This window comes from Cryptomeria japonica, chromosome 2 (assembly GCF_030272615.1).
Source record: "Cryptomeria japonica chromosome 2, Sugi_1.0, whole genome shotgun sequence".
NCBI classification, from domain to species: Eukaryota; Viridiplantae; Streptophyta; class Pinopsida; order Cupressales; family Cupressaceae; genus Cryptomeria; species Cryptomeria japonica.
Window position 1 is genome coordinate 195,791,667 of NC_081406.1, and position 12,410 is coordinate 195,804,076.

General features: G+C 33.9%; 1 protein-coding gene across 1 annotated transcript; it reads left to right on the forward strand.

The window, feature by feature from the left end:
* The first annotated feature begins 2,167 nt into the window (after positions 1–2,167).
* On the forward strand, positions 2,168–3,972 carry LOC131072785 (F-box/FBD/LRR-repeat protein At2g26030-like). The gene is made up of 2 exons (XM_058009042.2): positions 2,168–3,327; positions 3,663–3,972. The coding sequence occupies exons 1-2, from the start codon at positions 2,275–2,277 to the stop codon at positions 3,930–3,932; spliced, it is 1,323 nt and encodes a 440-aa protein (XP_057865025.2). The 5' UTR covers positions 2,168–2,274; the 3' UTR covers positions 3,933–3,972.
* Positions 3,973–12,410: the final 8,438 nt, after the last annotated feature.

Below are 12,410 nucleotides of genomic sequence, written 5' to 3' on the forward strand. Positions count from 1 at the left end.
TTTTTAATCCAAATAGAGTGTAACCAAGATTTTCGAAAGTTACGAGAGGGAAGTTTGTTCAAATCCAATGCAACAAGAAGATTGCACAATCCCTAAGTCTAACTTTTTCATCTGTTATAGCCTTATACATATGAACAATCTGTTTAATAGTGAGTTTAGCAAAGTTAGGGCACTTACCTCTTGGTCTTCCATTTGAATCAATGGAAGCCACGGGTTGCACGATGAAGGTGATGTCCTCCGGGAGCAAAGGCTTATCCACAAGTGCGTCCTTGAAGGTTTTTTCTCTGGATGCAGACTGCTCAGCCAAAGCAGATTGAAATGAATGGCCATCTCTAGGGGAGTTATGGGCCATAAAATGGTCACTTCAGATGACACACACATAATAAATTAAGGATAAATACACACCTCGAACGAAGGACAGTAAGGCCAACCTTGTGCTCGAAACGAGCAAGCACTCGCTCGAGTCCTTTTGACCAAGTTGCAGAGCACCCAACCTTCCCCACTCTCCCCTTTTTATTTTAGATATTAAATTATTTTTAAAAATTTATGATTTTGGGTAAAATTAATGTTAAAAATTATGAAAGATTAACTTTAGAAATGTAAAAAATTATATTATAAAATTATGGTAATGATAATTATAAAAAATAAGCTATTAAATTAGTTTTTCAAATATTTATAAATTTTTTATAATTTGGGATGAAATTAGTTTTAAGAATTGCGAGAAATTAACTTGAGAAAGTAACTTTAGAAAGGTAAAAAATTACATTATGAAGTCATAATAATGATAATTTAAAAATAACTGTATCAAATTATTATTAAAAAATTATAATTTTAATAAAATAAAATTTAAAAATTGTAAAAATTAGCTTTAAAAAGTTAATTTTTTTAATCATGAAATCATAAATAATAATTATGAAATTAAATTATTAAATTGGGGACACTTAATAATGAAAAAATAAAAAATTAAATAACTTTTAAAAGAAGCATATTTAGGTTGGGGTCCCATAGACAATAACATCTATACAAACTTAAGATGCACCTTTGAACATATTTATTAATTAATTGAAAATTAGAATAGAACAATTTTTTCTATTTTTTATTAATTAATAAATATAGTCAAAGGTGCATCCTAAGGGGTGCATAGACATTTTGCCCATAAAGGAGGCTTCCTAAAAAAAAGAGTTGGAGTTGTTGAGATTTTTTAGAAATATTTTAAAGATGTCATCCCATGAATTTTGTGGTGCAATTCATTGTAAAAGAAATTCATTCTCCCTCAAAAATCATTTTTTATTGGAAATCTAAACTTAGATGATTGTGACATATAACATTTGTAAGTTGGTGGGGGCTATAGCACCCCCATTTCACCTATTCAAATATATAACCGTAAAATGTAGGAGATCCTATTTTTGAGGAAAAGATTCCAAATAAACCCGTGAGTAGTAAGATACAACCAAAAAAATAAGAAAGTAAATTGGAGCTAATAATTTTTCCGAATCAATGAGGCATGATAGGCATGGATGCATAGGTGCACTTTAGGACAACAACCATCTAGCCATTAGGATGCCTTTAGTTATATAGCATCCGACTATGAATGCAATGGTGCATCTTGATGGTTGGATAGCCATTTCTACATTTTAGGGTCTCGATAACCATTTCCTTCATTTTAAAGGTGGATTGCCGCTTCCCTCCCCTTCTATAAACTTTTAAAGACAAATGTCACCTTTCAATTTGACTTTGTATGATGATCACATGCCTATTTCAATAAAATTTAATATTTAAATTTCTACCTCCAAAAACAAATCTGACCTTTTTTTGGTCCTCCTTTATTCCCCAATCTCCATCACTTTGCCATGCCACCCCATCTCATGAAACCTCTTATTATACTTATCTTCTTGCTCTTGCTTGAAAACACCACCTTTTGTGAGCCATTGATCTTGTGGCAAGATCTTAGCTGTACATTCACTCACCAAGAATCTATAAATCAAGACCTTCACCTTTCATTTTGATAAGTGTTATTGTTGTATCCTCTCTGTGTTAGTTTGCCATTGTGAGATTTTAATCTTGCCAAGGTTATGCTGAAATTCCCATAGAGAAATCCACATTGAGAAGGAAATCTTTTGGAGTTTTGGGTGTGCTCCATGCAAGCTCAATCTGAATCCTCATGAAAGTATTGATGTATTAGATACTGTGCATGGTTTGTTTTCGTTACTTCATTGCTTTTATTGTCTTCAATCTCATCGGTCGCTCTATCGTTCTGCATCTCATCTCACAATCATGCCTGCCCACGATGCATTCTACACACTTCCTGATTCTCTTATTTCTTTCATACTATCAAAAATGCCAATAAGAGACGCTGTCAAATCTTCTATTCTTTCCAAGAGGTGGAGGTTTCTCTACACTCAAATGCCTGAACTCACTTTAGCTCCACATCTTATTTTGGGCTCTGCTTCAACTTCCCTCAATCCGCTCTTCATGTCAAGGGTTGAGACTATTGTTTCTAACATCTTGCTTCTGCACACGCGCAATCTGAAGGGATTTCACCTCCACAGCACTTGGTTAGACTCCAACGAATGGCTGCACTTCTCTCGTGAAAATGTGTGCAGATGGGTAAGGTATGTATCTACCAGCAATCTCCAACATCTCACTCTGTATGATCGCACAACTTTTCCAGAATGTTTACATGTAATACCACCCCCTGCACTTTTTTCATGTTCGGATCTGGTAACACTAAAACTGCACGACTACGTCCTTACCAGCTTCCCAATCAATTTCAATGGATTCCCCCACCTGGTTACTTGTCACCTCCGATATGTTCAAATGACAGATGAATCTTTAGTCTCCTTGATTTCCCTCTGTCCCTGTCTGCAAAACCTTCAAATAGTAGGATATGTTCGGCTACGTAATGCCGTAATCTTTTCACCCACTATTGAACATTTGAGTATGGGTTGGGTGAAGTCTCTATCTGTTAACTGCCCCAAACTTAGAACTCTGTCGGGGGAATGGATTGAGGATTTGAGTGTGAATGGAGTACGGTTTTATGAGCTTTGTTATGACGCCTTTCATCTTCAAATGGATTGTGGAGGCACTCCGAGTGAATTGAAAATTAGTTGCTCACCTGGACTCAAAGGCAACTTTGGACATATTCTTGGAGTTGTTTCAGCAAGTAGATTTCTTCACATTGTGGGCAACTTCCAGTCCCTGAAGAAACTTGTCATATACCTGGGGAATCCCTTTAAAAGGGAAGCAGATATGGGTGCTCCTCTGTTGGACTTATTTCGCAGGCTTCCAAATCTTCAGACACTCTTTATGTTGGGCTTCTTTGTTCAGGTATTTACAGAAACCTCAGTAACTCTAGACCAATCGTTATAAGTTGGTAGTTAAGGTCACGCATTTTGAATTTAGATGAGTAATAGATGAAGGTGGTTCTTTTTAATCAAGTCATTAGGGTTTGCATAAGCTTGAGAAAGAAACTTAGATAAGTAAAAGATTAAAGTGGTTCTTTTTAATCAAGTCATTAGGGTTTGCATAAGCGTGAGAAAGAAACTTAGATAAATAATAGATAAAAGTGGTTCATTTTAATCAAGTCATTAGGGTTTGCATCAGCTTGAGAAAGGAACTCTTGGTCAAATTACTTATTCATTGCATTGTGCATTGTAATGCAGGAGTTGGCAAGAGATCATATACCTGTTTGCCTCACCTCTCCACATGTTAACCTCAAGAAAATACGCGTACAAATTCGTGAGTTTGACTACAAAGAAGTTGCAGTAATAAGTTGCTTGCTTCAGAGCGTGCCCTCTCTTGAAGCATTGGAAATTAAGCTACCTCATGAATATGATGAGAGTCAATGTTCGAAATTTTTTAAAGATATTGCGTACTTGAGGAGAGCATCCTTATTAGCAAGGATAATTGTACTGGATAAGTGCCCCAAGTAATAGGCTGAAAAAATATGGCCTTTGAACTCATAACTGTTACACCCTGGTATTTGATTCCTATATACTGTTTTTAGCTTTTATTCCAAAAATTGTTTATGTTGGTTAAGTTCTATCTGCTTTTACTTGCACTATAGTCTGGTGAATTGTTTTAGAGAATACAGATTTGTGGGTAGGACTAGTACCTCTTGGAATGAAGAAAAATGATAGATGTTATAAATATAAATTTGTGATCGAATTTTTTTTACAATCAAAACTCACTCATTCAAATCCACAAGAACAACATTAAAACCACATCAATCATAATATTGACCTGCAGCTGAACCAAAAGCCCTCTATCAATTATGACTATTCTTCCAACTCTATTCTTCCAACTCTACTCTCCATGAGTCACAACTATGACAATAAAACCACATCAACCATAATATTGACCTGCAGCTGAACCAAAAGCACTCTATCAATTATCATGCACCCTGTCCCTCAGAACTTAGAGGACCATTCTTCTATCTCTACTCTCCTTGACTCACAACTATGACTAGATACTTAATGAAATAAGCACTGAAAGGCTTATCTGCAGTAAGTCTCACAGATTCTAAAATTTTGTAGAATTATAACAATATAGAAAATTAATTAGTGTTAAACTTTTAGGTCATGAAAGAAATTAGGAAGATATGTAAAACAAATATGATTTGTTGTAAATTCACATCTTAATGCTGCAATATTATTAATAAATTCATGCAGCTAATAATTCTGTAAAAAATCTAATAGAGTGGTTTCAGATATGTTCCAAAATTTGTGTGTTCATTTCTTGTGTATTAAGATTGAGTTACAAATATCTAAATAACTATGAATTCTCTTATCAAAGATCACCTTTGTACCCTTGTCATCCACCTCCAGATAAGTCTGTTTTAATATTTGTACCATCTCACATGCTATTTTCTTACTCTTTTCTTCTTATCTTCATGTTGAATCCTTCTCTTCTCTTTTATTTTTTTCCTCTCTATCAAGACTTTCTTCAGGCCTGCCATGAAACAACAATGCAAAAATGTGATTAAGAACTATAAACTCACAATGCTTCTTTTCCAAGTTTATCATACAATTCCTTCCTTTAAATAAGTCTTTTCTTCCACTTTGTGTTTGGGAAGGCATTGTCTTGCCAAGTGTCCATAAGACCCTGATCATGAAAGTAGAGGATCTTCGCAGAGAAGTTTACATCAGTAGAAGATATAGTTTAAGCTGAAGCAACTTTCTTAGAGGTAGTGAACTCTGTACTTGGATCTTTCTGTTGGAATTTCAATTTCTCCTGAGCCTCTGTGCACACCTATCTGTCAGGAATAAATGCAGTCCAGAAGTTTGTTGCAGACACTGGGATTGTCTCTCCCAGTTGCTTCTGATGTTGCAACTGCAACAGCTCTTTTGACAGTAAAATTTATTTTGTGTGGGAAAATCAATTGGACAGCAAGTGACAAAAAAGAGAATGTTTTCAATCATTTAGTCTGGAAAAGGGAATGTTTTGTGGAGGAACATCAGTTCTGATTGGGTGCAGCAGCAACTGTGTGTTTGTGAAAAGAGCAGTAATTGATCCAGACTCTTAGAAGCTCCATGCGAGCAGTAGGTTGAAAGAGCTCGTGAAGGTACAGACAAATTGATTGGGAGCAGCTCCAGAATGCTTTAAACAAATTGTAATCTAAGTTTATAATCAGTTTTAGTTTGTGAGTATGTTTATTTTGTAAGCATTATTTCCAATTTTAATAGAAAGAAAAAAGTTGCACGTCTCCATTATTGTTTGAGTTTTATTCCACATTTGTATTGCTAATGATAGATAACTGAATTGCAGTCTCAGAGTTTATTTCAGAACTTTGTCTCTGCCTTATTTGAAGATTTTAATTTCCATCAATTTTAGGAGGGAAACATATTTTATTTTTTGACAAACCTTTACTTCTGCAAGAAGCTCCATATGGGAATGCTTAAAAAGAGACATGCAATATAGATGAACTTGAGATCCCAACTGTGAGAAACATGTTAAATAGAAGGGGATTTGAAATCACCATGCTGTCAAAATGGTACACTCCACTGCCCAAACCAATATTTAAGGCTTAGTCTTAAATTTTCTCTTTGGGCGTCCTCTTGGCAATTGGAACTGCTGCTGGCAATATACCAAACCAAACATACTTGGTTTCGAAATTACATGGACTTATAATTTTGTCCAATAATGTTTTCGAACTGATTTCTTCATAGTTTTGATAGTTTTTAGATTGCCTCAGGGAAAGGAAATGCAACCCAAGCATTGAATTACTTGATTCTAGCCATAACAATTTCTATGACTGATAGTTATCATCTTTTAATCCTTCTCGATATTTACATGGGGAAATGATTTTATTTTCTGCTTTTGCAGTCTGGTGGTTTTACTGGGCTCGATATCTTGCGTCTCTTTACTTTTGCAAGAAGCTCCATATGGGAATCTGTACACAAATTAACATCTATCCTCTGACATGGAAGATGCTTTGGTAGGAGTTTCGAATTCTAACCTCATTCACAAGATTTGAGTCATGTAAAAGAGTGAATGATTTGAGTCATGTAAAAGAGCAAGGTTTTTTTTTAATATTTTCATGTAAAAAAGCAAGTATTTCTTTTAATATCTTTTTGAAAAGATGTATTGCAAAGTTATTTATTTTTAAATATCAAATAATTCAGGTTTATATATAGTGTGTAAGATTGTTATTTGTTTCTAATTATAGTGAAATTATATGGATGTCTTTCAAAATAGAAATATTTTAATTAATTGATTTCTTGTAATGGGATAATAGAATTTAAGTTTTTTTTCAAATTACTTTAGTCTAATTAAATAAGTAAATAAAGGAATTGTTGCTTGGCTTTCTTATAATTATGTCTTATATTTCAATTACTGGAAATGTGCTCTAGCAAGGAATAGAGTGTTGTATGACCTTATTAAAAACCTTGTGGGATTTGTCCTTTACTCTTGAAGATTGCCAAATTCAAGGAGGCTATTTATTGTAGTACTTTACCTATCATTTACATTTCATTTTAAAATCAATGCATTGAATCTATATGTGGATGATAAGTAATCAAAATGAAACCATCTCATTACAAGCTATTTTTAGATGTTAGTAATTTCACATTAGCTACATTTATTGATGCACCTATTGATGTTCCAGATGAAAGAGATTATGATGTACATAATTTGTACAAGATTCATCTAGATGAGCTAGCAAGGATTAATTTGTGACTTGAAGGAGGTCACATTAGAAAGAAAAGAAGGTCAAGCCAAGAAAATATGAAAGCAAAGAAATACAAAGAGAATTCCAAAGAAAAAACAAAAGAAAATGTTGAACTCAAACCAATGCAAGAAAAATAGAAACAAAAAGAAATAAGTTGTCTTGTATAACCAAATTGCATTAATGTACAACCACAACAACAAAGGAAACAAAATTGGATTAAAGTGGATGTTTCATAAATTGATGAAGTCTTGTACCAAGTACAAAGTCATATCAAGATGAAAAACATGCAATTAAAATAACTAGCAATGAAGAACATAAAAAGAAGAATCAAGAAAATAAATCTAATAATACATTTTGGATGGAAAATGATGACATCATTGATGAGAATGAAGTTTTTTTCCTTTAATGGTCCCATTATACTATGTCACTATCTTTTCCTTTGTATTTTGCATTTGATTCTCATTTTATTTTCTCTCCTTTGGGGAGTACACTCTTCCTTTTTTATATATTGTCTTTGATATTTATCATTAACATTTTAAATGACCCATCTCCTGATTTCACCTTATTAATTCATCACTCTCTTTTCTATTGATTTAGTTCATTTGCTTATCTTTTTGACCCTTTGATCTTTTCTCCTTTCAATTTGTTTAATTTTTTTACTTGACACTATCTAATTTTATGCACTTACATTGATTATATCTAGCTTGTTGGCAATATACATGTTGTAATTGACGTCAACTCAAGAATTGTTGTCATTGATGTCAACTTGAGGTCATTGGTGAAGTTAAAGAGGATAATAAATGGTTAGAGATAGATTGGTAAGATAGGGGGGTATGTTCACCAAGATAGTGAACAATTTAGTGGCGATTAGAAAAAAAAAAAATCTAAAATAGATAATAAATAGAGAAATTGAGAGGGGAGATAGATGGATAAGTAGAGAGGTGGAGAGAGGGAAGGCGGGAGGGATGCAGGTATATAGAGAGAGGGTGGGAGGGATTTTTTTTAGAGAAATAGAGGTAGGTAGGGAAGGAGGGAGAGGTATGTATAGAGAGAGGGAGATAGGAGATAGATATAAGTAGAGATAGAAAGTGAGAGGGAGGTAATTAGAGATAGGGAGTGAGAGAATAGAGAGTGAAGGGTGAGAGAGAGGTAGAAAGATAGGTCTAGATCTTGGGGCGGGGAGGAGAGAGTGAGATAGAGAGCTATAGAGAGAGGGAGAGTGATAGGTACAAATCTTGGGGAAGACAAAGAGAAATAGAGAGGAGTTTCATGTAGATAAATACAAATAGGGAGGGAGGGATGTAAAGGTATGCAAAGAGAGGGAGAGGGGAGATAGAGGCTAGTACAGAGGGAAAGGTTGAGAGTGAGATAAGTAGAGAGGGAACATGGGAGGGTGGGACAAAGAGAAAATGCGAGAGAGAGAGGGATAGGTAAGAAGGGAGTGAGGGGAAGTATGTAGGGAGAGGGAGAGAGGAGATAGAGATAAGTAGAGAGAGGGAAGGATAGAGAGAGAGGTGGGGAGAGGAAGAGAGAGGTGAGATATAAAGGAGAGAAAATGTGTGAGGTAGGTACAAAAGAGAGGAGAGATATAAAGTAGAAGGGTGAGAGTGATAGGTTTAGAGATTGGGGAGAGATGAGAGAATATGACAGAGAGATGGAGGAGAGAGGAGAGAATATGATAGAGAGATGGAGGAGAGAGGGGGAGAGAGGTGAGAATGAGATATAGATATGAGGGAGAGAGGGAGAGAGGGAAAGTGATAGGAAGAGAGATAGGTCTCTAGATTGAGGAAGACAAAGAGAGTGAAATAGAGATAGAGAGAGAATGATAATAGGAGCTTAGTGATTATTGAAATTTGATTGTCTGAGAAATTATAAGATATAGAGCTTGGGGAGACAGGAGAGAGTGAGATAGATACATGTGGAGAGAGAGGAGAAGGATATAGATAGGAAAACATATAGCTCTAGAACTTAAGGGAGACAAATAGCATGAGATAGAAAGATATCAAGAGAATGATGATAGGAGCCTACTTAAATTACTGAAATTCGACTAAGTTTAAAAAATTATAAGATTTCTTAAAATGTAGAATCTGCATTATGACTCCTAGAGATCTGAAACCATTCTTAAACATCTTGCTAATATATACATGAAATATAAGTTATACTTAAATGTTGTATTTATGTATATATCCCGATGAAAAAAAACTAAGGGATGTCCAAAGGCATTAACATCTAGGAACATTTTCCTTTCCTATAATTATGTCAACAAAACACGTATGTATTTTGTTTGTTTATCATATCGCTTACATACTATAACATGTGTGTTTTTTTCTCTCATAAATGCATGTAAGTATTTTTATTTCATATAACACGTATGTGTTTTTAACGCAGATAACACATATGTGTTTTGACTTGTACTTAGCCTTGGATGACAAGCCTTAGGCTTGCGAGCTTCATTTACCTCCCTTTTACATGTTTTCTTCTTCCAATTTGGTTTATCAACTTTCTCATAATTAGGTTTACATGTTATCAAGTGGGTATTTATAAAATCTTATGAGATTTCTAACCATATATATATATTTTAAATTTGAACAATATTAACATATTAATTTTTAATTTCTCTTACCAATGTCTACATAGTTCTCAGAGAAATATGTGTACCATTTTTTAATAACTTATGAACTACTTGTCCAAATTTGAAATGAATTATATATTATTGTTCTACACTTCATTCTTTACACTTTCAATATTTTATTTTATTTTTATTATTTTGGTGCAAGTTGTGTGACACGCATGGACAAGTATTTGAGTTTTAGGATGTGTCCACTTCAAAAAAAAATTGATTAGCAAAAAAATACACAATTGTAGCATCATAAATTATAACCAGTCCAATTTAAACCTCGTGTTTGTGCTCCTACTTTAGCATGTCCTATCTCTATCCCCTCTCTAGGTTTGTTTTGACTCTTTTTCCAATCCTTGGTGTTATGAACACCATTGAGTGGGCCCCATCTTGGAGGTCCCTTCCCTATTTACTAATTGCTAGGTCTCATTTGCAAGAGGACCAAGGCACTCCGTTGGTCTAGACTAGGGTGCCCCAAAACACCATGGTCCCCCTTAAACAAGCCCCAATTTGAAATGGAATCCTATATAAGAACATCCTATCAATTAATTTTCACCTAGCAACAATTGCTCACTCATATATCCATAATATTTGTCCATTTTTGAAGCATTAATCATCAAACATTTTTAGATATTCAAGGTTTCATTTCATCCTTCAAGCATTGTAGAGCAAAGTTACCTCAATCTTCATGCAAGAATGTATGTGTGATTAGGGTTTTTAAAGTTCATGCATTTGTCATGCCACTACATTCAAAATTTGTGATTGCATTCAAAGACCATTGCATCATCATTAACAATTGCATATCTGAGTTATATCTACTTAGCATTTATTTTAGTATTTACATTATTTCATTCAAGGTTAATTCTTAAATTGGGATTTGACCTAAGGCAAACCCCTATCCACAACCTTATTCCTTTCTTTCTCTATGTAGGGAATAGGCTCAAGAGTTGTACTTGGGAATATCGATAGAGTCGATAGTGATAAACAGGTTAAGCTTTTGACAGAGGAAAATTCAAAGGACCAGGTAAAATCTGTACTACTTGGTTCTGAAAAATTAGGTTGAACTTTTGGAAACAGGTTCTAAATATCTTAATATTTTCCTAGATCTCAATTTGTGGCTTTGTGGGGTATCTGTAGCAGTTTTTTTTTTACTGTTGACTTCAATTATTCATACTTTTACCCTTATTTCACAACTATCATCCAATTTTCAACTAAGAAAGAAGGAGACCCCCACACAAAATTGGTAAATCTGATTAGTTTACTCAACCCCTTTGCCTAATCAAATTGTGGCTAGATCTATTGGATTTACCCTCTTGTTTTAATGCATGGTTAATTTGGTTAGTTAGTGGTTTTATTTCCATGCATATTTCTGATTTATGGTCTTAGATCTGATTTTTAAGCATCTAAACATGAATGTTGCACTCATAGATCATAATTACATAAATTCAGTGGTTAATTTCATAAAAACCCTAATTTATTCTTATAACATTGACATGTGGATTGCATAAATTTTCACTTTTGTTTCATAATGGAATCTACTAAATTTGATTTATTTTCTATTTCACATATGATTACATTGCTTTTTTGTTGTAACATGTATCACAATCATGTGTTGGGTAATGGCTTCTTTCATTTACATTACTTCTTTTCATTCATAGTACTCTTGAATATTGCATCTTTAGAATTTCAAAGATATTTCCTACTTGCAAACCATCTTTCAAATATTTTATTCATGTTATATATGGTTTCATGATGAAATTTTTAAGAACATCCATTACATTTCTAGATCACATAAAAGCTTTTGTAGGCAATGATAATCTTAGAGATGACATTGACAAAGCTAACACTTGTACCTCTCCTAGGGTATCTATTATAAACAAGGAATGAATAAATACTCCTATCAATGATCTCTCCAATGGAGAGCAAGAATTAAAGAGAAACATGACACCATCATCTTCTCATATGCATACTCTAGTGCAAGGGGGGCAAGATCAAAATGTTGGCGTATCAATCTCTTTAGATCCTCCTTATTCTCCTAGGGCTTATCTTAATCATCAACATATTTGTAGAGAAGATGATGTTATGCATTAATTCATGATCTATCTCCTCACATAACATTAAGCAAAGATGAAGTATTAGAGGATAAGGACCCTCCTTATCAACCTATCAAAGAGGATATGAATAATGGTGATAGAAAGGAGAATCTCCCTACAAAGGATATCCCCTCATCCGATAATCCCTTTGATTCCTCCATGTTTTCTTATACTACCAATTTTAAATAAATTTATGTTAATGGCCGTTCTTCTTCACAATTGAAACATTCTTATAGGAATGGTTATAATATAATCTCAAAACAAGGTTATAGTGGACAAGGACTTGGAAAGTATGAACAAGGAATTAAGGTCCCTATAAACCCTCTTTCAAAAGCTAGTACAAAAGGCCTAAGACATACTCATCATTCACCTATAAATGATCTCCTTAAAGTTCATAAGCTTAAGGAGCATTTTGCAAGAAATATTCTATCATCCATCTAAAGGTGTTTCTTCCTCAAATAATCCTTTTTGCTGATATCATCAAACCCACAATCATCATGCCAATGGTTGTCCTAATTTTAAAAAGGGAATA

Coding starts and splice junctions, on each gene's coding strand:
- LOC131072785 (XM_058009042.2), top strand. CDS start 2,275: ATGCCTGCCCACGATGCATTCTACACACTTCCTGATTCTCTTATTTCT. Junction 3,328..3,662: donor TGTTGGGCTTCTTTGTTCAG/GTATTTACAGAA, acceptor ATTGTAATGCAG/GAGTTGGCAAGAGATCATAT.